This window comes from Corythoichthys intestinalis, chromosome 3 (genome assembly GCF_030265065.1).
Source record: "Corythoichthys intestinalis isolate RoL2023-P3 chromosome 3, ASM3026506v1, whole genome shotgun sequence".
Classification (NCBI taxonomy): Eukaryota; Metazoa; Chordata; class Actinopteri; order Syngnathiformes; family Syngnathidae; genus Corythoichthys; species Corythoichthys intestinalis.
Window position 1 is genome coordinate 66,962,330 of NC_080397.1, and position 26,227 is coordinate 66,988,556.

The 26,227-nt window shown below is 37.9% G+C and overlaps 2 protein-coding genes across 3 annotated transcripts in view; one reads left to right on the plus strand and one right to left on the minus strand.

Annotated features, from left to right (window-relative positions):
* Positions 1 to 5,155, plus strand: part of LOC130913514 (uncharacterized) — a 47,487-nt gene extending 42,332 nt beyond the window's left edge. The window contains exon 12 of the mRNA XM_057832188.1: positions 1,462 to 5,155. Within this exon, the coding sequence (XP_057688171.1) occupies positions 1,462 to 1,515 (54 nt within the window). The 3' untranslated portion in view covers positions 1,516 to 5,155. The remainder of the gene's footprint in view (positions 1 to 1,461) is intronic.
* Positions 5,156 to 7,294: 2,139 nt separating this feature from the next.
* The window catches only part of LOC130913740 (apoptosis-inducing factor 3-like), an 88,602-nt gene continuing 69,669 nt past the window's right edge, over positions 7,295 to 26,227 (minus strand). For both annotated transcript variants that reach the window (XM_057832568.1, XM_057832567.1), the window contains exons 14-20: positions 24,350 to 24,413; positions 19,977 to 20,053; positions 18,455 to 18,572; positions 18,259 to 18,357; positions 18,085 to 18,160; positions 17,882 to 17,986; positions 7,295 to 8,260 (exon numbers count right to left, since the gene is read on the minus strand). In XM_057832568.1, the coding sequence (XP_057688551.1) occupies positions 8,218 to 8,260; positions 17,882 to 17,986; positions 18,085 to 18,160; positions 18,259 to 18,357; positions 18,455 to 18,572; positions 19,977 to 20,053; positions 24,350 to 24,413 (582 nt within the window). In that variant the 3' untranslated portion in view covers positions 7,295 to 8,217. The remainder of the gene's footprint in view (positions 8,261 to 17,881; positions 17,987 to 18,084; positions 18,161 to 18,258; positions 18,358 to 18,454; positions 18,573 to 19,976; positions 20,054 to 24,349; positions 24,414 to 26,227) is intronic.

Below are 26,227 nucleotides of genomic sequence, written 5' to 3' on the forward strand. Positions count from 1 at the left end.
ATGCCACATTAAACGAATACTCGAAGCAACAAAATTTAATTGGAATATTTTTTTCTAATCGAATACTCAAGTTAATCGATTAATCGTTGCAGCACTAGTTTAATTAGAGTGATGTTGTAATGGTTTGTTCTGAAAGTGTTGCGCTTAGTTTTATCGGTTTTGGTGGATACACTGCCCTTTCGTGACAACAGTGAATATGCCACAACTCGTCTAACTTGGCTGAATCCAGCTGCTCTCATTTAAAGGGAACCACGGATAAAAAGACATGTAGTTCTTAAAGTGATCCTCGATCTTTATGACAAGTAATTCTTAAAAGATAAATATTAGAATGAGTTATAATAATTTGATATTAAAACCCCACTTAATGTTTTCGTTTTAATAAACTTTCTAAAATTATTTTAAGTGATAGGTCGCCATTCTCGTTACGTCGTAGTGCGTGACATCACCGGGCCGAACTTCCAGCGTGTCACTCTTAGCTACCCCAACATGTCGTTGGTTCTGCCCTTCCTTTTTGAACCAGATCGGAAAAGTGAAGAGCAGGACAGCACTGTCGGTCGTTCACAAGACGAGCATCAAAGGCAAAATGAAAACAGGAAATATAGTACCTTATACAGTGGGGAGAACAAGTATTTGATACACTGCCGATTTTGCTGGTTTTCCCACTTGCAAAGCATGTAGAGGCCTGTAATTTGTATCATAAGTTCTCTTCAACTTTGAGGGACGGAATCTAATACAAAAAAAACAGAAAATCATGGTGTGTGATTTTTAAATAATAAATTTGCATTTAATTGCATGAAATAAGTATTTGATACATCACAAAAATCGAACTTAATATCTGGTTCAGAAACCTTTGTTTGCTATTACAGATACCAAACGTTTCCTGTAGTCCTTTAGGGCTGCAGCTATCGAATATTTTAGTAATCGAGTAATCGACTGAAAATTCTATCGATTAATCGAGTGATCGGATAAAACAAATATATTTTTAGGTGAAGAGCAGTTATAAATATACATGAAAATTTGGAAAACCTTTGAATATTAAATATTATAATATATATAATATATAATAATATATAATATATATAATATAATAATATAAATAATATAATATTTGAATATTAAAATTAAAACAGACCATTTGCTGAATTGAAATTTATATTTATATCTTAAAATGACTTGTTATAACTTGGCTTTGAGTAGATTTTATTGCGGCTAGCCTTCAAATACTGCTTTAGATTAGTCGTATTTTTCCCATGGAATTTGTGGCCACAATTTTTGCCAACGCCTTCAACTGCGACGATGTTATGCTATTCTTCATGACAAAAAAGGGTCACTAACGAAATATTTCCGTTCACAGAAACATCACTGTGGAAGTCAATTTCGGCCCCATCTGTTTAAAATATTGTTTTAAATGTATCCATTTTGTAAGTTTTGATCTAAATCAATGTCTCACTTACTCTACAGGGTAAATTGTATGAATGGTACCTCCAGCAATGTGCTGCAGAATACGACCTTTGACCCTTGGTAAGATGGATGGAGTTCACACATGTACGTATATCAGCACAGTGCCAAAAGGTCAGAGGTTTGGACAAAAGATGCTCTGTAGTCTATTATGCAACACTGTGAAGTTTTTAAATATGCGGACAATCATTTAGAAAATTGTGCGGCTCAGAGTCCTGTGGTGTTTTATATACAGTGGTACCTCCACATACGAATTTAATTTGTTACAGGATCTGGTTTGTAAGTCGAAATGGTCGCATGTGCAACGGGATTTTCTCATAAGTATACATAATTTCATTAATTTGTTCCACAGCCCAAAAACCTACGCTCAATATTCAATAAATACTGCAGGTACAATGACTAATAGCAATTATAAATACAAATCAGAATAATAATAATAAATGGAAATTTAAACACATGCACACCACGCTTATATTTTTCTATCATCTCCTTCTTAATTTCAATGGTAAGCGTCACCTTTTTCCTTTTTTCACCGACTCCACTAACCTTCTTGGGACCCATATTGATTTCTCTCACAAGAAAATCCGCTGTGCGTCCATCTCGCGGGAAAACAGTGAACTTGCAACGCTGTCGTACAGGTAGTCCCCGGGTTACGACGTAATCGACTTGCGTTATTTCGACTTTACGACGCCGGAGTCTCGTCCGCCATTTTGTCTCCAGTCGTTTTTTTTTTAGTCTTGGAAACAGTACCTAATTGCAGTGTTTTGTGCGGCGAAACGTCCTACACAGTGCTCAGCGCGCTTGCGCAAACATTCGCACACATGCGCACATCGGTTAAAGGCGGCGAGTACTCACTATTTTTGTTTTTATTTATTTTTTTTATTACCTTTTCATTCCCTCAAAAATACTTTTTGCATGTATTACTCTTACATACTTTAAACCTTTTTTTTTTTTTTTTTTTTTCTTTTCTTTTTTTTTTTTGTGGTAGCTTTAAAGAAGTTGACCACATTATTCACATGGCGTATTTAAACCGTCCTTATTTGATATAACTACTTTTAAGTATTTTCTTAAATCATTTTTTTAGTACGTCCTGCCTGTATGCATCTAAACAAAACAAGTTTGGAAGCGCACGGCAGTACTTTGTGTGTCAAATTCGCCTCTTACTGGACGTTACGCCGATGTAGCACATTTTGGCAGAACGCTGAAACATATTTCCTTCTCACCCTTTTAACCCCGGACCCATTTTCATGCCTGGATCAATATGTAAATTTAGTAGATTAGATTAGCCTAATTTGCCTAACAAAAGTCCGCTATCTTAAATGCTGCAAATGCTAACGTATTTACAATCCTCAGAGCAAATCGCTCACACATAACTCCACAAAATGTAGCTCTAAACTTATTTACAAATGCATACCAAACATATATTAGCGTAAACAACTTACTAGCCTGTCGCGATAACAAATTTTAGTAGGCAGTATATTGTCTCATAAATTATTGCCAATTTTTAAAACCAATTCAACCACTAATATAGTGACAATACATCTAATCAATCACCTATTCAAATGCAGTATTTTGTTATTCTTAAATAAAACACAAACTATATTAAAAATGATAACTATTTAAATAACTATTTAAAAAACATACACAATGTTTAACGAGTCATTTGAAAGCTAGCTAAGTGTAGAATATGAAATAGGTGAGAAACCCAATGTCATTTTTGTTCTCTGCCCATTAGTGCCCATCAAAAGTGTTAGCTTGATCCAAAATGGTTTTCATCTTGTCCTGCAAAGTGCACGTGAGCAAATTTGAAGCCAAATTGCCGAATTAATTGGCAATACGAATTTTCATAATGGGTGTCATTTTAAAGCTATTCTAGTGTACAATCTGAAATATGTGAGATTAACTCCAAAAATGTACATTCGACATGTTGAACATGATGTGATATATTTTGAAATGTTCGCTGAGCTGCTAACCGTAAGCTTTACACTCAGAGGGAAAAAAGTGCACTTTTCATAATGCAACTGGTGTCAATAATAGATTTTTTTTTGGCATTGTTTGCAAATGCTTTTCATATTTGAAGAGTCACCTTTAACCGGAATTTTGCGTTTTGGAGAAAACTGCCAATGTTTATAGCGGGCCAAGGTGGATAGTACATTGTCTTTTTTTTACATTAGCTTCAATGTAGCAATGCTAACGTTTTACAATGTTTGATATAGATGTGTTTCCTTCTTTTGTATGTCTGAACTTTAAATTCTACGGCGTCTTGATGATAAATAAACATCTGTGAAAGGAACTGGAGTCTAATGCAACCAACACACATGTATGCCGAGTGCATGCAGCACACGCAAACACACGTGGCTATAAATCGCAGCTGGGAAAATGACCGCCCTCATTTTTATTTACCGTGCACTAAATTGATTTATAGCGTATCGCGACAGGCTTCCAATTTACAGCCTTGTGTGGGTCAAACCAGAGCGCAGCTGTCCTTTATCCTATCAAATGAGTCTGCACCTCAGTCATACAAGGTGACATTCCACCCAGACCCAATGCTGCCACCAGGGAGCAGTGTATCGTCCATCATTAAACCATATACAATACTTTTCGACTTTTTGGATAATTATTTTAAGATTTAGGGGTACTTAACGAGTTAATTCCGATTTACAAAATTCGGGTCACGTTGCCAGCGTAGGAGTTTGTCCGTAACCCGGGGACTTACCTGTGTTATGAGCATGTCGTCATATATCGAGACAAATGACGAGTCAAATTTTACATCGGATGTCGATGCGATCGTACGTCAAGGTACCACTGTATTAGAAAGTGCCTTTGTTATTTAATATAGGCAAGAGATTGTTTGTAGCCATTTCATAAAATGAAAAAAAAATGTGAATACATTAGTTTTGCAGTGTATAGATGATAAATGTTGCTGGTTTACAAATGTGTTTGTACTAGGTTTATTGAAAGCTTTATTTTGCTTTACTGGAAGCAAATATGTGTTTTTAAACCTCACTATACTGTCCCTCATATGTTTTCTTTGGGCATTATTGTTTTTATACCAATAGCACTCCTGCCGTTTTTAGCTCTGACCATATACTATACAATGTATATGTGACAACAATTTTTACATGATCTAATAAGCTCAAATTCAAGAGCGGTATTTTTGTATTCTCTTATGTACAGACAGTACTAGACATGTACTATGTGAATGTGTTTATGGTGCAGGTCTGTATTTGGATTGGGGTTAGGTTTAGCTTAGTTAGGGTCGTTAATTTTCTTCATATTACATTACATATTTTTAGACATTTTCAAACTGAAAAGAATTTCAAGTCATGACTGCACTAAAAATGGTAGAGCAATAAAGTGTTAATCAATAGTTTACAACTGCTATCTTGTCTTAAATATTCTTGTAAATGTTGTTATATGCCACAAATAACTTCTAAGTTATGTACTGTGGTGTCAATTTTTCAATATTTCAACAGCATTACATAAAAGGTTAAGATCCTACGAAGCCCCTAAAGACACATCGGCAGAAATAAAATAAACTATCTGGTAAACGTTAGCATTATATAGTATTTAAGCTAGCGGACTTTTTCTATGCAAGTTAGCCAATTAAGCCTTTGTAAGATCCTCATTTATTATACAGTGTCTTGCAAAAGTATTCGGCCCCCTTGAACCTTGCAAACTTTCGCCACATTTCAGGCATCAAACATAAAGATATAAAATTTTAATTTTTTGTCAAGAATCAACAACAAGTGGGACACAATCGTGAAGTGGGACAAAATTTATTGGATAATTTAAACTTTTTTAACAAATAAAAAACTGAAAAGTGGGGCGTGCAATATTTTTCGGCCCCCTTGCGTTAATACTTTGTAGCGCCACCTTTTGCTCCAATTACAGCTGCAAGTCGCTTGGGGTATGTTTCTATCAATTTTGCACATCGAGAGACTGACATTCTTGCCCATTCTTCCTTGCAAAACAGCTCGAGCTCAGTGAGGTTGGATGGAGAGTGTTTGTGAACAGCAGTCCTCAGCTCTTTCCACAGATTCTCGATTGGATTCAGGTCTGGACTTTGACTTGGCCATTCTAACACCTGGATACGTTCATTTTTGAACCATTCCATTGTAGATTTGGCTTTATGTTTTGGATCATTGTCCTGTTGGAAGATAAATCTCCATCCCAGTCTCAGGTCTTGTGCAGATACCAACAGGTTTTCTTCCAGAATGTTCCTGTATTTGGCTGCATCCATCTTCCCGTCAATTTTAACCATCTTCCCTGTCCCTGCTGAAGAAAAGCAGGCCCAAACCATGATGCTGCCACCACCATGTTTGACAGTGGGGATGGTGTGTTCAGGGTGATGAGCTGTGTTGCTTTTACGCCAAACATATCGTTTTGCATTGTGGCCAAAAAGTTCAATTTTGGTTTCATCTGACCAGAGCACCTTCTTCCACATGTTTGGTGTGTCTCCCAGGTGGCTTGTGGCAAACTTTAAACGAGACTTTTTATGGATATCTTTGAGAAATGGCTTTCTTCTTGCCACTCTTCCATAAAGGCCAGATTTGTGCAGTGTATGACTGATTGTTGTCCTATGGACAGACTCTCCCACCTCAGCTGTAGATCTCTGCAGTTCATCCAGAGTGATCATGGGCCTCTTGGCTGCATCTCTGATCAGTTTTCTCCTTGTTTAAGAAGAAAGTTTGGAAGGACGGCCGGGTCTTGGTAGATTTGCAGTGGTCTGATGCTCCTTCCATTTCAATATGATGGCTTGCACAGTACTCCTTGAGATGTTTAAAGCTTGGGAAATCTTTTTGTATCCAAATCCGGCTTTAAACTTCTCCACAACAGTATCTCGGACCTGCCTGGTGTGTTCCTTGGTTTTCATAATGCTCTCTGCACTTTAAACAGAACCCTGAGACTATCACAGAGCAGGTGCATTTATACGGAGACTTGATTACACACAGGTGGATTCTATTTATCATCATCGGTCATTTAGGACAACATTGGATCATTCAGAGATCCTCACTGAACTTCTGGAGTGAGTTTGCTGCACTGAAAGTAAAGGGGACGAATAATATTGCACGCACCACTTTTCAGTTTTTTATTTGTTAAAAAAGTTTAAATTATCCAATAAATGTTGTTCCACTTCACGATTGTGTCCCACTTGTTGTTGATTCTTGACAAAAAAATTAAATTTCATATCTTTATGTTTGAAGCCTGAAATGTGGCGAAAGGTTGCAAGGCACTGTATATCATTTTAGGCTAAGCTCAGGCGCGCATCAGCAGCTTCTGCATGCTAAAAATGATAATACAGGATTTAGTTGAGCTTTACTTCAATCTTGGACTTAACTAGCGCCTGAGCTTAGTCTCAATTGATATAAATAAATGAGGATCTATGTTCAACAAAAGAACGATTGGCTAACTTGCATGGCAAAAGTGCGCTAGCTTAAATGCTATATAATTCTAATGTTTACCAGATTGTTTTTGGTGTGCACCAGATGATTTAAATGTATTGTTTTTCTGTCGATATCCCTTTAGGGGCTACGAAAGATTGAATGAAATACATTTGTATCATTTCACATATACTCAACCTCAGTTTGTATTGTGTGTGTGATTTCACTGAGTTAAGATTTTTAATTGTATTTTTGTGCATTGAAATATAGAGGGGAAAATATATTTATATACTTTAGCAGTACCTTTCTGCATCAGCAAAAAAAAAACTTTTAAATTAAATGCTTTTTTTCCCCCACTGACCTTTTTCTTTGTTGTTTTTGATTACTCAGCAAGTGCATGGAATCAGATCAACTGATGTAAAGAAAGATTCAGTCAAGCAGAAGACTTTTATTTCAAAATTATAAAAATCCCATCCTTGCTCCATTGTAGGAGGAACTTTTTTTTTCTTAAATTGAGGTCCACCCTGAAGACTGCACATTAATGTCTCTAATTCAGATGGACAGAACAAGTGTGGATAATATAACCGGGGGAGAAAATTGAACCAAGAAATTATTTTCTTGAAAAAGTACAGGGTACCCTTGGAGGCCACAAACCTTTGTTCCCTGAGTTAGTATTCAAACAAATTAGCATCATCATGGATATCATCTGTATTGTGTTAAAACAATACTTAAATCTGCAAGCAAGCGTTAATACAGAATCAAGGGGATTAAGGATTTTGTGCAATCTAGCAAGAAAGCCAACAATAAGAGGTATTTTTTAATCTTTAAATGTTTAGTACAAATTAAAGCTGCGTGTTTCACTTTCACTCACAAGCCAAAGCGATAGGTGCATTTGCACAGTCAAATGAGATCCATAATAATATTCGATCCAGCTCTTGTGATGAATCTCATTAGATTATACAGGTGTACCTAATGAAGTTTCAGTGAAGGTTCTATACAGAAAACTAAAGCATTTACCATGTAGATACGTATGGAAGAATACCAACCATTCCATTATTTAGAAATCACCCCAAATATAAGTTCTATTTAGTTACAGTGCATTCAGGATTATAGCTATTTACAATATTATTCATACAAAACACCGTTGGCCATCCATGGCTTGCTATGAACAAATTGTACACGTAGATGACATCTTGCAGCCAAATCCGTAATTGTTTGAAAGGAGACAGTTTGGGTCATGCTGACTCTGCATTCTCATGTTTCATCGTCAAAGTCCTCAGACAAGGGATAGCTGCCTTTTGTCTCAGCACCGTTTAGTGTCTGTGTCCACAATTCCAGTGCACACCTGCTGAGCGTGTGCAGTAGAAACATGATGTTATTGGGAGCCCTTGTCAATCAACCAGGAAATATCTCCAGTCCTGTATCGAACAATCAGCAGAGACACATGCCATGTAGTTGATAAATGTTGGCCATGCCATGATTACTTGTTCATATTTGCCAAGAAGATTCTAATTTTTTTAGGGCTGCAGCTATCGAATATTTTAGTAACCAAGTAATCGACTGAAAATTCTATCGATTAATCGAGTAATCGGATAAAACATTTTTTTAGGTGAAGAGCAATTATAAATATGCATGAGAAAACAAGACATTTCATCTAATCTTGAACCATTTTCAGTCAATCAATGTCTTTATTTTCGATTTATATTGTTGAAAACAGCCAACAATTGCATCTCAGATGTAACTAGAATTTAAAAAAAAGACTTATTCACTGCTTTCACTCAAAAAACCTTTAGATCTTATTAAAAAATATATACACACACCTAAAAATGCTGTTACGCTTGATAACACACATCTCTTAAAAGTTAGGATTTTTTCCCCACGTGTTTCAATTGAATTTCTATTTGTGTCAAGCCATTTTAAAGTTCTAGTTAAGTTTTAAGTTAGTCTAAACTGTAAGTCCTGATAGGATTTTGAGTTTTTGCAGTGTTCAAAATGCATTGGAGCACATTAAGGACCAGTGCTACTTGGTGTTTTATCCAGCAATGACTACTGAGCTAAAATTGATAGTTAGCATTATTGAGTTTTTATTTTACACCTTCATCACTCCACAACGCTATGTTATGTCAAAGCCTGTATGTAAGACACGTTAGCCACGCATCGACAGTGGTCATAATTAATAGAAACCTAGCCCTCCGCAGGGCTAACATTACTTGAGCTAGTGACAGTGACGTTAATCTTATTTATTAGAGCTTAGCGCTCTACTGCTTTAAGATGGCGGCTATTTACTTAACGCTGCCCAGACGTGGCCGAGTCGGTCATTAAGCATCTAGTTCAACATACACGTTAGCCACGCATCGTCAGTGGTCATAATTAATAGAAACCTAGCCCTCCGCAGGGCTAACATTACGTGAGCTACTGACAGTAACGTTAATCTTATTTATTAGCGTTTAGCGCTCTTTATTAGCGCTTAGCGCTCTACTGCTTTAACATGGCGGCTGTTTACTAATGCTGCCCAGACGTGGCCGAGTCTGTCATTTCTCATCTAGTTCAACATACATGTGATCTCTATGAGACTCATCAGACGCTACCTGCTAGTGTTGTATCGGTCGCGAACGATTCGTTCTTTTTGAACGAATTGTTTGGGTGAACGAGACCGAACTAATCACCATCTGCACTGATTCGTTCTATGAAGTTGGTGGCGCTTGTTCGCTGCGTGGGAGGGCGTTGAGCAAGCGGCAGCGTCTTCTGACATCGCACACGACCAATCAGACGCCAGCCTCATCGCGGGCAGGGGAGGGAGCGGAAACAGAATCATGGCGTATGTCACTCATTTCCACGTGTGGCCAATAAGCAGCCAGCGTGCAGGCAGGGGGGAAAGACTGAGTTTTGTCACTTCCCGTTCAGTGATTCGGTCCTCCGGTTCCTGACCTAGCTTGCTGCTAACTTGACTTTCCAGTAATGACTATGCGGTGAACGAGTCATAAAATGAAAGGAAACGACTTTGTCACATATTTGTTAACGTGGAGCCTATCAAATGCTGCTCAAAAAGACAAAAACACCACACAAATCTAGCGAGCATGGTTTAGTGTTCTACTTTTCTCAACAGACTCGGGACTGTGCCTATGACGATATACTATCAAATTTACAGTAATTTAAAACACGCGGAGCTGCGAGGCAAGCAAAACCTGATCTGCGGTCGCGTGACGGCAGTGAAGCGGGCAGAGAACTGTCACTATATGGAGGCTTCATGGCAGCGATATGTACCTCATATGTGCACAGAAAAAAAATAATATTTAGTATGATCACCATAATACTGATTTGCAATGAAACTGTATATACATGTCAATTTTTTCCGAGTGTTTTTTTTTTTTTTTTTTTCGTGTCAGAGGGTGTCGGTTGGTTTGACAAATTATGTCAATCCGTCCATCATGTGCTACTCAAGCGCCCCAAAAACAAAGCGCGCGGACACGGGAGATGTCGCAATATGTCTACATTTTTCTTAACAGACTAATGAGAGTAGAAAGGCGAAATCATAAAGCAAACAATTATTTCTCGTCAGCATTTGACGATCTGAGATGCGGGGACGACAGGGGAGCTGACCGGATTATTTTATTTATTAATACCAGTGCAAAAATTCAAAACGATCATCTTAATAATAAAAAACAAAAATACAACAGAGCGAGAGGTTAATATGATGTGTTGGCCGTTCCATAATTAGAAATTAAACTTTCGATTTATTTTTATTTTCGTGACAGCAGGCATGCCGCGTTGGCTGTTAGCAGCAGCATTGTATATGTGAGCAAGATCATGCTAAAGAAAGTCAGTGCGCCCCCGACCCCAAACCCCGACTTCCCCCTCAAAAGGAAAATGTTTAACCGTGTCCTAATTCGAAATGCAAGCACGAGCCATGACTTTGAGCCCATAGAACTAGGACAGACGACGCGGAAGCTCTCCCTCGCTTTTGCAGCAGCGGGAGGGAGACGAGGCTGTCTCTGAGAGCAGAATGATATCGCCTGTCACTCATTTCTGAAACTACGACGAGTGGTCAATGTGCAAGAGAGGGAGGGACCAAGCAATGTCACTTCCCGTTCAGTTATACTGCGAAGCGGTCTTTGGTGATTCGTTCGGCAACGTCACTTCCCGTTCACTAACCGAACGATTCATTTGGGTGGGGAGGGAGATGAGGGGGGCGAACGATTCGTTGAACGATTCGTTTGAACGAATCGTTTTACTGAACGAACCGGAATGGATTCGTTTACTCAAGTGAACGACAGATCCCGTCACTACTACCTGCTATCAACATAGCATCGTGCGGGCTAGAATTTAGCAACGTCGCCGTCGTTTGTAGTGGCTGTCGGCTGATGTAAGTTTTTTTATTTTTATTTTTATTTTTTTTTTTTGCTTCTTCCTCTACGCACGTGACATCAGCGCGTTGTCCCGCATTAAAAGTAGTCCGAGCAAAACATGATGCTTAGAGCTGTCAAAATAAACGATTACTCGAGGTGAATAAAATTACTCGGATCAGTTTTTAAACTCGAGTTACTCGAGTTGCTCGAGTTTTCGTTTCAGCTCTAAAATTTTTATGAGTGCTCATAGACTTCGCTATCAGTTGACGGGACATGGGGATCGGGGCCGAACCGTAGGAGGCCTATTTTCAAAAACTTAAAATTCAAATATTTTCAATGCCAAAGCCGCTAGCGACCTAAGACCAAAACAGGCACCTCCCTTAGGCATATACAGTCCCTGACAAAAATCTTGTCGCTTATCTTATAAATGGCTCATATGAAAGCAAAGACCCTCCCAAATGATGTTGAATGTACAAAAATATGTTTGTTTCACTGAAAAAAGATTGATCATTTAATGAAGACCTAAAGGTCAAATTTTGGCAAGACAAAAGTTTTGTCGCCTACAGAAAATAGTGTGAAAATTAGGGCTGTCAAACGATTAAAAATTTTAATCGAGTTAATTACAGCTTAAAAATTAATTAATCGCAATTAATCGCAATTCAAACCATCTATAAAATATGCCATATTTTTCTGTAAATTATTGTTGGAATGGAAAGATAAGACACAAGATGGATATATACATTCAACATACGGTACATAAGGACTGTATTTGTTTATTATACATTAACATTAACATTATTAACATTGTGTTAAAGCGATCCATGGATATATAGAAATTTTATATTAAAACCCCTCTTAATGTTTTCTTTTTAATGAAATTTGTAAAATTTTCAATCAAAAAATAAACTAGTAGCCCGCCATTGTTGATGTCAATAATTACTTACACAATGCTCATGGGTGCTGAAGCCTATAAAATCAGTCGCACCCAAGCGCCAGCAGAGGGCGGCAAAACTCCATAAAAGACAATTAACAAGTGAGCGTTTCACTGTACCGTCATTTAAATCTGTCTGAGCGGGGCATCTGCGTTAATTGCGTCAAATATTTAACGTGATCAATTGAAAAATGAATAAACGCTCGTTAACGCGATAATTTTGACAGCCCTAGTGAAAATTGAACAAAAATGTACTTCAAATACAAAAATATGTTACATAACATAAGTGGATTAAGTAGTGGTGCTGTGAGATCCAAATTTAATATTTTGTATGACTTCCATGGGCTTGAAGGACTGCATCCATGCGGTTCGGCAAAGATTAATACAATTTATTGATGAAGTAATCAGGAACATCAAAGAAAGCAGTCTTGCATGCCTCCCAGAGTTCATCAACATTCTTGGGTTTCGTCTTCCATGCTTCCTCTTTCATCCTGTTCATGTCTGGTGACTGGGCTGGCCAGTCCTGGCGGATCTTGATTTCTTTGCTTTGAGGAACTTTGAGGTAGAGATTGAAGTATGCGATGGAGCACCATCCTGCTATAGAATTTGTCCCTTTTTATGCTTAGGAATGTAAGAGGCAGCTAAGATTTGTTGATATTTCAGACAATTTATGTTCCCTTCCACCCTGCAGATCTCTCGAACACATGTAACCCCGGACCATGATTTTGCCACCACCAAACTTTTCTGAGTGAATCTCTGATCCATGCGGGCTCCAGTATGTCTCCTGCAATATTTGCGTTGACCGGTGTAAATCAATGGAAGATTCATCTGAAAAATCCACCTTATGCCACTTTTCCAGCGTCCATCCTTTTGACAGGCTGTGGGCCTTGGCAAATGCCACGTTTTTTTAATGGTCTGCACCCTGAGCGATCTTAGCTGCCTCTTACATTCCTAACCATAAAAAGGGACACATTCTGCGGCAGGAGGATGGTGCTCCATTACATACTTCAATCTCTACCTCAAAGTTCCTCAAGGCAAAGAAGATCAAGATCCTCCAGGACTGGCCAGCCTAGTCACCAGACATGAACATTATTGAGCATGTCTGGGGTAGGATGAAAGAGGAAGCATGGAAGACGAAACCCAAGAATTTTGATGAACTCTGGGAGGCATGCAAGACTGCTTTCTTTGACGTTCCTGATGACTTCATCAATAAATTGTATGAATCCTTGCCGAAGCCCATGGAAGTCATACAAAATATTAAATTTGGATCTCACAGCACCGCTACTCAATTCGCTTATGTTAAGTAACATTTTTTGTATTTGAAGTACATTTTTTGTTCAATTTTCACACTATTTTCTGTAGGCGACAAAACTTTTGTCTTGCCAAAATTTGACCTTTATGTCTTCATTAAGTGATAAATCTTTTTTCAGTAAAACATACAGTACTGTGCAAAAGTTTTAGGCATGTGTGAAAAAATGATGTAAACTAAGAATGCTTTCAAAAATATCAACAATGATTGTTTATTTTTATTAATTTACAAAATGCAAAGTGAGTGAACAAAAGAAAAATCTAAATCAAATCAATATTTGGAGTTACTACCCTTTGCCTTCAAACCAGCATCAATTCTTATAGGTACACTTGCACAGAGTCAGGGATTTTGTAGGATTATAGTCAGGTGTATGATCAACCAATTATACCAAACAGGTGCTAATGATTATCAATGTCACATGTAGGTTGAAACACAGTCATTAACTGAAACAGAAACAGCTGTGTAGGAGGCTTAAAACTGGGTGAGGAACAACCCAACTCAGACAAATCTCAACTCAAGACAGTATCATGTCACAGTTTGTACACCATGGCAAGACTGAGCACAGCAACAAGACACAAGGTAGTTATACTGCATCAGCAAGGTCTCTCCCAGACAAAGATTTCAAAGCAGACTGGGATTTCAAGATGTGATGTTCAAGCTCTTTTGAAGAAGCACAAAGAAACGGGCAACGTTGAGGATCGTAGACACAGTGGTCGGCCAAGGAAACTTCATGAAAAAGATGAAAAACACCTCAAGCTTATTTCCCTTCGATATCGGAAGTTGACCAGCAGTGCCATCAGCTCAGAACTGGCAGAAACCAGTGGGACCCAGGTACACCCATCTACTGTACGGAGAAGTCTGGCCAGAAGTGGTCTTCATGGAAGAGTTGCAGCCAAAAAGCCATACCTCCGACATGGAAACAAGGCCAAGCGACTCGACTATGCACGAAAACATAGGAACTGGGGTGCAGAAAAATGGCAGCAGGTGCTGTGCACTAGGGCTGTCCCGAACAACTAATTTTCTCCCGATGAGTCAGCTGACTATTTTTACGATTAGTCGTCTAATCTTATAATTAAAATTAAAAAAAATTTTTTTTTACTAATTTAGCAATGACATTTTGTAACACTTAAATTCTTTATTAAAGTACAAATAAACAGATAAATAACAATAATAAATCACAATAAACAATGAGTTCAAATGCTGATAGAATTAACTTGTGCAAAAGAATGGAATGTAAACAGATTCAGAACACTGACTTCACCTTTCCAACATGATTCAAAACAATTCTTAAAAAATACCTAGCATCAATATTATAGTATCCTGTAGTACTATATATAATAGTATTATAATAATTATTCATTGCCAATCAGAATTTTCATAAAGGGTGTCATTTAAAAGGTATTCTTAATGCAGAATCTGAAGTATGTGGGATTAACTCTAGAAATCGTTATTTATATTATATGACGAACATGACATGCTTTTATTTTGAAATATTCGCCGGAAGTACGTTCGCTAAACCGCTAATTTAAGCTTTACACTCCGCAAAAAAAAGCACCATGTCATTGCATGTGGTGTCAGTAATAGATTTGTTTTCCTTTTGCAAAATGCTGTTAACCAGCCATTTTTCATGTTTGAAGTGTCACCTTCTAACTGCAAGTTTTGGAGAAGGCTGCCTGTTTTATAGAGAACACCGGCTAAAGTAGGTTGTCTTTTTTGCCCATTCACCTCAATGTAGCAATGCTAACGTATATAGTGTTTAATATAGATGTGTTTTCTTATTTTGTAACTCTGAACTTTAATTCTACAGCGTGTTGATGAGAGAAAAGAACTTGGAGTCTCATATGCCATCAGCACGCACGTGCGCACGCAGCAATAAAACGCAACCGTGAAAATGACCGCCCTCATTTTTATTTACCATGCGATAAACTGACTCATTGCATATCGCGACAGGTTTAGCAACTTCAATAAAACATGTCATTTGGTAGTTAGATGGACTTACAATCTCCTGTCATTATCATTCACGGCCAACGTGCAGCCAAGCTTGGCATTGAAGAGACAGGACACAACAGTGTACCCTCCTTTGTTTCTTTAAAAATAAGTCAATGTTTTGGACTCTGGTGCGCTTTTTTTTTTTGGCTTTGTGCTGCTTTTCCAAGCGTCCGACATTCTGAACTTTCCACGCATATATTTTTTTAACCCTTCATTAACCGTCGACGGGATGTTGTGCTCGTCGACGGATTTACGTCATCGATGACGTCGACTATGTCGACTAGTCGGGACAGCTCTACTCTGCACTGATGAGTCAAAATTTGAAATAATTGGCTGTAGCAGAAGGCAGTTTGTTCGCCGAAGGGCTGGAGAGCGGTACAATAATGAGTGTCTGCAGGAAACAGTGAAGCATGGTGGAGGTTCCTTGCAAGTTTGGGGCTGCATTTCTGCAAATGGAGTTGGAGATTTGGTCAGGATTAATGGTGTCCTCAATGCTGAGAAATACAGGCAGATACTTATCCATCATGCAATACCATCAGGGAGGTGTATGATTGGCCCCAAATTTATTCTGCAGCATGACAACGACCCCAAACATACAGCCAATGTCATTAAGAACTATCTTCAGCGTAAAGAAGAACAAGAAGTCCTGGAAGTGATGGTATGGCCCCCACAGGGCCCTGATCTCAACATCATCGAGTCTGTCTGGGATTTCATGAAGAGAACGAAGCATTTGAGGAAGCCTACATCCACAGAAGATCTGTGGTTAGTTCTCCAAGATGTTTGGAACAACCTACCAGCCGAGTTCCTTCAAAAACTGTGTGCAAGTGTACCTAGAAGAATTGATGCTGTTTTGAAGGCAAAGGGTGGTCACACCAAATATTGATTTGATTTAGATTTCTCTTCTGTTCATTCACTGCATTTTGTTAATTGATGAAAATAAACGATTAACACTTCCATTTTTGAAAGCATTCTTAGTTTACAGCATTTTTTCCACACCTGCCTAAAACTTTTGCACAGTACTGTATATTTTTGTACATTCAACATATTTGGGGGGGGTGGGGGGTCTTGGCTTTCATATGAGCCATTTCTGAAACCAACTAAATAATTAAAAGTCAGATTATTAGCAATTGTTTCTACAAAATGGATAAGCAACAAGACTTTTGTCAGGGACTGTATGAGTCCATGAGCAGCGACATCAAAAATTCGAAGTCGTTCCCTAAAAAAATCTCGATTAATTATCTTTTTATAAAAGTGTAACAAAACTTAAAATGGCTATAAAATTTTACGCTAGATGCACAAAAATCACCAAATGCAGAGATAATCACCTATATTTTCAGGATCAATAGCAATATGAAACATATCGTATAAGTTTCTGACCAAAATAGCAACTTATTTTGTATTTATTTATTTAGTTTTCACCAGCTAATAAAATGGGGAGGGTTTGCAGTAGTGCTGCAACGATTAATCGATGCACTCGAGTACTCGATTAGAAATTAAAAATTTTGCTGCTTTGAGCATTCGTTTAATTAAAGTGGCTTTGTAATGGTTTGTTTTAAAAGTGTTTGCATTTAGTTTTATTGATTTGGGTAGATATACAGTACTGGGCAAAAGTTTTAGGCAAGACACCTGCCTAAAACTTTTGCACAGTACTGTATATATATTTTTTTAATTATTAAATTTATTAGGATCATGGAAGCTTCCACTTGGGGAAAATATATACATACAGTATATCCTGTATATACATAATATAATAAAAATATACAGTACTGTGCTTCCCTCTAATCTGCCTCATTTCACCTGGCTGAATCCAGCTGCTCCCTGTTAAGACCAACATAAGTTTTTGTTTGAGCTAATGTTTTTAATGCATTTGTAATTTAGTTTAAAGGTATATTTAGCCTTTATTTGTGAGAACATGTGTTTGAATTATTTGTTGAGAGCATTGTAAAAAAAAAAAAAAAGAAAAAAAAAACGTTGGCATTTTATAGCACTTAAGCTTGCGGACTTTTGTTATGTAAGTTAGCCAAATGTTCTTTTGTTGGACAAATATCCTCATTCATTCACTTTTTTATACCGTTTGAGGCCCAGGTCAGTTATTTTAATTTTTTATGTTCCTTATCCGATTACTCGATTATTCGAACTAACTAGTTCATCGATTAATCGACTACTAAAATAATCAACAGCTGCAGCCCTAGTTTGCAGTGATTCGCTGCCAACACTCCCAGTAAAAATAGATTGCACGTCTTGCACTGTCAATGGCAGCCAATAAGTAAATGACTACCCTATGAAGGGTTAACAAATATTGACTAAAGTAACTTACAACATTAGCCATGCAATGAAAGTCACGAGCATCTGTGTGCTTTTGTGTCACATTTTTAAAAACGTTTCCCTTCAATGTAAAATGTGTGAGAACAACATAAAGACTATTATAATCACTACCAGGTTTAAGGCTCGGATGGCGACTTACTCCACGTCTCGTTTCTTAATCGTCTTTCCGGATCCTAAGACCTCAGCCACTCGTGACACAATGGGATCATAGTTCATGCTGGCCACAGCAACGACCTCCTCACCCCTTTGAATAAAGCCGTTAAGGTCAAGGAAACAATCGGTCAATTCAAACCTTTCATGTTTCTGATTTACATTACAGTATATTGTATGTTGCTCACTCGCCTGGTGTAAAACGCGACATATCTCAGCTCATCGAGATCGCCTTGAATGATGACATCATCAAAACCGTCTCCATAACCTGGACGAAAACATGCTATTATAAGCACTTTTTGGGGGTGTAAAATCATCTCAACTCTTTCCAGTTTGGGGAAGGGGGGTCTTGCACATTAAACATACCTGCGTAGCGTATGGTCTTTCCAAACATGGCTGACCAGAAATAAGGCACTGTTTTCATCTCAGTGACTCTGCCCACCATGCTGAGCGCTGCTACTCTTCCTGCATTGAGTCAGGAAGAATCAAGCATTAAAGCACGATTTATGGTAAAATATCAACTGATTGTTACACCAAGATAAAACAGTCATGACACACTTACCATGCACGTGAGCCATTTGCCAGTGTGGGATGTTGACCTTCTTATTGTTGCGTGGCGGGAAAGGAAAGGTCACCACATCTCCCCCAGCGAAGACCCCATCGACATTTGTCTGCATCATCTCAGAGATAGGAACAATACGTGTACAGTACATAGTGTATGACCTTCAAATCATAGTAATGCTAGGGCTGGGCAGTCTGGCCCAACAATAAATAATGATTTTTAAATGTTTTCTTTTTTTAAAGCTGGTAGTCTTTACAATGAAAATGTTCCTGAAGGCATTTGTATGTCTGATTATTAGTTGTTTTGAGCGGTATTTAAGGCAGTACTTCTCAAATAATGGCAACATACAGTTTTTTGCTGTACTAGTATAAAGTGTAATTGCACATCCACTCGATGGGTGGCAGTGGCGCTCTTGTTTTCAGAGTGCAGTATTTTTTAACCAAACAAGAGCACACAGCAAAGAGCACTGGAGATCTGAGGAGCTAAGATAAGTAAATATGATGAAGCGTATGTAACTTTTGGCTTTGACTTTTAATACAGTGAGAGACGAGGAAGAAAACAGTCTGTTTCATGTGGAGGGGGGCGCAACAGAAAATAACTGAAGAGCACTGACTTAAGACGTATCAGTGCTAATTTTCGTGAATGGCGTCTTTCATTGTGCGATATTAGTCTTTAGCTAGCAGGTGTTTGAAAAAAGCTGTATTTGGTATTTCAATTGACAGTATATGTAATTTCCTTTGTTATGTGTGTTACAGTTTACCTCAACTGGAGTATAACAAACTAGTTCAAAACCAGTAACCTTTGACTCTTTTTGAGGTACTGTTGGCTATCTGTCAAACGATACGCAATGTGTATCTCCACCAAGTTTGGTCGGGTAAATATGTCACGGCTATGCATGTGTCGGTTTGGAAATACTATCTAAAATATAACGGCAATTCCTACGTAAGGGTTAGGGTTAAGTGGTCAGTCTAGGAAGACAGCGAAAACGAAAAGTCTTATTTTGTGTGTGGCAAAATTAAATTTGCCATGTGGCATTTTTTTTTTTTGGTACGTGGCATTTTTCTGCCATTCAAATGGAATGGAAAATTTGGACATTCATAGCCATCAATGGCATAGCCTGACTTGGGTGCCAATAAGGTAATAATGGTAAGTGTATGGTCAAAAATCACAGCCACACGTTTTTCTGCCATTTAAAATGAATGGAAAATTTGGACGTGCATAACTGTCAATGGCATGGACGTGCATGGCCTGCAAAAATGCCATATACCCCCCCCCCCCCCCCCCCAAAAAAAAGCCACATACCAAAATCCATTTATATTTTGCCACATAACAAATATGCCATATGCCAAAATCAATTTTGCCATATGGCAAAAAAAAAAAAAAAATGCCACATGCCAAAATACATTTTGCCACATGGCAAAAAAAAAAAAAAAATGCCACATGGCAAAATCAATTTTGCCACATACCAAATACCACTTTTTGTTCTTGGCCCTGCTGGAGACAGTCTAGTGTAGCAAAATACCTTGTTGACAGTGATGAAACCCTTTGAGTCCAAGTGAATTCCGCTCTGTTTCAAGAAGCTTGTTGCAGGAACACACCCTACAGGAGAGGGGAGCGGCATGCTATCATACAGGTGTAATGTTTCCCATGTCCAGCATGTTAGTTTTGTCAAGTCTTGAAGAACACTATTTGTGCAAGTAGTTGACGAGAGATGAACGTTTAATCCTGAAATCACTGTTTGTTATAGTCTGGCTGCAGTGTTGATCATTGGACACATAGTCCGTATACGACATTCATGAGTTCAGAATTAGAGCTTTTCTGACAAAACTGCAGATAAAGCCATAGGCTAAAAACACTATAAAAAAAAAAGCAACCTTAATAGCGGAAAACTATCCAACTTGGCAACTCAAGCTGCATGTTATTTCAGCAAATATGGATGCTTTTGCTCCCAAAGTTTTTATGACAGCGAAGAACCACTCTTTTACATTCAGTTGGACTTCAAATATTATCCAAAGATAATAAATAAACAAGTTGCATCATACTTTTAACATACTTTTGCAACATGAATACGGCATAAATAAATGCGTAACAGCACGGGGAAGCGGCGGTGAGAAATACCTTTCCTTCGTGTGCGTCCATGACCGAACGTAAGTACATAATTCCTTTATTTTGGGAAATTTTTGCTGTTTACTTTGGAGTCGCTGCATTCGCAAACGTTTGTAGAACTGCAAAGTTGCAATTTCTGATGGGGTACAAAATCTGACAGAACACTGGCCCAGTACCGACATTTAATTGAGCTTTACAAACAAGTCAGTACCGACGCAGATTTGAAATTGAATATGAAGATGAATCTGGCAGTTTCAGTATTTAAGTGGACAAAATAATTGGTTCTAATATCGATTCTGTCAATCATAGCTTGCAGCAATTATTGGGGAGATGAAAGAACTATAAAAGTTTTTTTTTTTTTCATTCATTCATTTTTTTTTAACCATGAATTTTAGTACAAAATTTTGAATTATGAACTATGAACCGAACAGGTTATTTTAACATTTGTGAACTTTCTGCTGTGAATTGGAATGAGTTTATCACTAGCAGACGTCCAATCCGTTTGAATTGGGAGGGTGGCAGCGAATGAACCTCCCACTTCAAAGGGATTGAACGTCTATGGCCGTCAGTGGCAGCCAAATGCCAGGCAATGAGGTAATTGTGGGCCATTTAAGGTCATTTAGCTGTTGATTTTCGGTTACTTCCTGTTGATTTTGGGGTATTTTATGGGTCACTTCCGGTTTATTTTGAGTCACAGAACAGGAAGTGACCTTTGAATCACTCATATGAATAGGCAGTGACTCAAACTCAACAGGAAATGACCTGGAAAAGCCCTAAAATGAACAGCAAGTGACCTGTAAACAGTGTTGTTAATTTTACTTTTAAAAAGTAATTACAGTTACAAATTACTTCTCCCAAAAAGTAATTGCGTCAGTAACTGTTACCTGAATGTAAGAGTAATTAGTTACTTGGCAAAGCAACTAGTGATAATTTTCATGTTTTTTTCATGTTAAAACAGGTCACACAATGTGAAGTTTAAAGGGTTTTTGGGACAATTGGCCCTAGCCCAATTCTTTACCCTCTACTTAACTAGACACAAGGGTATTGCGATAACTAGATAGTAACTTTTGCTATGTGTGGAAGTCATTTAAAGTTGTGAATCAACCGTTAAAGTTGTTAAAATTACTCCCGTTATTGCATTAGTTCCCTTCTGTCTACTTTCAACATGCGTAAGTTTTAAAACTGTTTCATCGTTTAAAGATAGATTTAAGTCAAGATTTTGCCGGTTTAGGAGCATTTTAGATTAAAAAAAAAAAAAAAGTTACGTAGGTTCGCTAGGAAGGATCTCTACAACAGAGCCTTCCTTAGAGGTCTACTGCTTTAAGGTGGCAGCTGTTTACTAACGCATGTAGTCCTTAAAACATGTTGCAAATGCAGCCGTGTCTGTCATTTGCATCTAGTTCTATAATATGTGACATCTACCGTATCATGTGGGCGTAGTTTGTAGGCTATCGGCTACAGTCAGGTATTATTGGAGCCACGTAGCATCGCGTTTGCAACGGCGTCTTCCCCACTCCTGCTCTACTCTCTCGTCTCCGTGAGTCCGTCTCTCTCAGACTTTTTTTATTGAGTGTAAAGTGCTTAGTTGCCGCCACGTTTTGTGGCCAAATTGACCGCGTGTGTGTTGAGAGGAGTACTTCCGGGTTGTTAATGTGCACGGCTGCACGCGCATCCGCGCTCGCCACCACCTTTGTGTTTATTGCACTGTACAATCCACTTGTGTGTTGTTGATTATTGTGCCGTCAGTTCGCATTGTTTTACATTGGCACTGATACGCTGTTAACCATAACCCGAAATTCAGAAGTTTTGACATAAGGCTTAATCTTAGAGTTAGCAGGGTTTAATTGGTCGGTGGAGTTGATTTCAACAAATTCCTAGCAGTTTGTCAGATATTTGTTAGTTTCAGGGCTCCGGAGTGGCTAAGCTAGCGCGAAATTCTGACATTCCCCTTTACATTCAATAATTGGAAAGTCAATTCAATGTGATAACATTTTTCTGTTGTCACTCTTATGTTTTGGCGGCAAAGGGAGAAAAATGGGTAAAAAGTAACTGATAGATTACTTTTAAAGTAACTTAGTTACTTTGATAATGAGGTAATCAGTAAAGTAACTAGATTACTTTTTTGAGGTGTAATCAGTAATCAGTAATTAAATTACTTTTTCAAGTAATCTGTGACAAAACTGCTCCTGTTTCAGCAAGCTATCCTTTACCATCAGCCCTGTCTTTCTTATGTATCCTCTGGTTGTCCTACGTCTCTTACCGTTCATGGGGGTAATTTAGTTAGCTTTGTGTAGCAATCGCAAATGCTACTCAGTGACAGCCAACGAACACTTTTAATTTTTTCATTGATAACACCTCTTAATTCTATAATTTATTAAAGTTGTTTATATATATATATATATATATATATATATATATATATATATATATATATATATATATAAACAACAGAAACGGTAACAGTGGCAGTCAGATACCATTGTAATTCTTTTCAGGTCATTAATTGTCAGACAGCAGTACGGCACAACGTTACGCTAAAATAATAAGTTAAAAATATAAAAATGGCCTACCTCTTTGTCCTCTAAAAGACAATGCCAACCCAATATAATGTTTACTGCATATGAAATGTGAATGGATTCACCGAGCTGGTGTTAAAGTCAGCGCAAATTGATTCGGTCTTCACATTTTTTCCTCCCGAGTTTTTGGTTTCCGGAAACGTATGAAGAAAACGTCCTTCATGTGTCGTAATGTCTAGAGTCGTTTCTACAAGTTCCAAAAAAGCAATGCGTGATCGGCATGTTCGTTTTTGAAAGATTACCGGAGAAAAGTAGCACAAATTACGTTGTGTCTATGCGAGGGCGGGTCTATAATGTCCCACTTCGGCTTTACTTCCGCTTTACGATGCGACGTCATGGTCTAAAAATAGCCTGCGTGCGGTACGCCATTAGATTACTCAATACTGAAAAAAATAACGCCGTTATTAACAAAACTGCCTGTAAATGCCCTTAAAATCAGGCAGAATGACTGTTAATGCTCTGGTTTCAAATGAACGAACGTTCCCAGTCTAAATGGATTGGGCGTCGAGCACCGTTAATGCAGCCTTAGAGTTAGCAGACAGTACCCAGATAGCAGACCGACGTTGAAAAGATGTTGGATCAACATTCCGCTGTTGATCTTATATCGTTGGATCAACGTCACTTTTGCACCCTCAATTAATGTTGTTTCAACGTTAAAATCCTTACAAAACCTAAACGTCATTTTGATCATTAATATTGGAACAACTCTGAATCAATGTTATGTTTTCGACCAAAACGCCCGCTCATCCATAATTCAATGACTTTTCAATCATATTTCCTGGTCAATCATAAATCAACTATTTGCCAACATTAGTTAATCAACTATAAAACGATGTTAACCCAACCATCGCCTGACATACTATAGAACAACGTTGTTTCAGCGTCACTTGATGTCGAAAATTTTGATGTCAACCATACTAATGATTTTGATGGAAAATCAACGTTTGTTCAATGTCGGTCAGCTATCTGGGTATTATGGTAGAAGATTTTGGTAGCAACTTGTTGGGTCCTTTTTATTTTATTTTTCTTAGACATTGACACCTTTTTAAAGCGACATCTCAATATGCAGGAGCATATCGATAACCTTTTGGGATACAAAGTATCACGATATATCACCATTTCGATATTTTGTCACACCCCTATTATCAAGTAATCATTGGATGAATCTGAAAATGTTCACAAAAAGGAGTAACGGGAATTTGGACTTGCTCACCTGCTCCAACGACGCAAACATCAGCCCGCAGGACTTTGCCACTCTTGAGGACCACCTCCTTAAGCTGATGGAAGATAACACAAACACAAATTTCACCAGCGCTTTTTGCTATTTTCATGCTTGAATTCGTTAACTTGGCAAATAAAAAATTGATATAAATTCTACTTCAACAGTGCAACAATGAATCGATTTATCGATAACTAATCGAATGGCAAATCAATCGACAACTATTTTGATAACCAATTAATCGTTTAGGACCTTCTTCACCTTAAACTCATCGAAATTCTTGAAATTATAACATGTATACAACTTTTAAGTTTTAAATATCAGATTTCTTCATTATATTTGTGTTAAGTTAAAGTAGGACATGAACAAAATTCACATTGCCAATTTTCAGAAATCTTAGTCTAAACTAATGTCTTAATAAGGCTGCAACAGCTAATTGATTAAATCGAATAATAAAGCGAATTTGATAATCGATTCCTGCCAGCAGCTATGAGCAGTCCCATTTTAGAGAGTTCCCTGCTACACTGACGTTGGGCTACCAACGTCAGATTTACATACACAAGTGTTAACAACAAGCATAATAAAGTGCTTGTGTAGTATAATCCGTTTCCACCGATGTTTATTACCGTATTGGCCTGAATATAAGACAGCCCTGATTTCAAGACTCAAGTTTGAAAAAAAGACTTTTTGAACACCAAATTAATTTTTATACAGAAAATAATTACAGTACATCTGAAACAAATGATTACAACAATATATTTCAGAGAAAAAGCATGTTATTTTGCCTCATTCAAATCTTAATATCTGAACATTTAAATATGTAAACTAAAGTGCAATCACATTTGTAAATGAATGGCTTCTGGTTTTTGAAATGTAAATAAACCAATCTATTGTGATAGAACAACAAAACTGTAGTCTTGAAACAAGTCTGAATAAGGAAAAACAATGCAGTAACATAATGCAAACTGGTTAAACTTGAGAGTAGCTGAGATCTATCACGACAGAACATTACTCCTCAAGTTCAGCATTCGCTTCAATTGTATCTGGCGCCATCTAGCGGCGGGAATGGGTATAATGTCTAGACTCCGAATATAAGACGAATCCCACTTTTTTAGTCTTATTTCAATGCAAAAAAAACCCGTCTTGTTTTCCAGCCAATACGGTAATAAAGCGAATTTGATAAACGATTTCTGCCGGCAGCTATGAGCAGTCCCGTTTCGGTCCTTGTTTGTTTGTAATGTGAGGGTGTGCCCATGCCCCAGTAATTAGAACAAGAGAGAGAGAGTTCCCTGCTACACTCACGTTGGGCTACCAACGTCAGATTTACATACACAAGTACATAATAAAGTGCTTGTGTAGTAAAATCCGTTTCCACCGATGTTTATTATTTATTTATTCCACGGACAGCAGAGAGGTTTCCCCAGCTGCTGCAGTTATCTGAGTATGACGAGTCGTGTCATTGTACGCATGCGTACACCAAAACAAACCGCCCTGCACTCAGTTGTCTGTTCAGTTGGCTGACACAGACATGTGGTCTGCAGAGATAGTTAGCTCTGATAACCTCAAAAAAAAAAAAAGTTCTGATGGGGCGTTTCAGAACGTTTTACCTGTCAATGTGCACTTTGGACTTATTTTTGTTCATTTATGTCAGGCTTCTTATTTATTTCCTTATATGTGGAAAAAAAGTCAATGTTTGCACGATCTTCAAAATATATTTCATTTCACGTTGCATAATATGTCAATTGTACCTATTTTTGTGAATGTATGTTACTCAGGGGCGTTACCGGGGGGGCAAGGGTTGGCGGTGGCCACCCACGGACACGCTCTGCCCACCCAAAGAAAAATGGATGTAGTTCTAACGGCAGTCTGGGC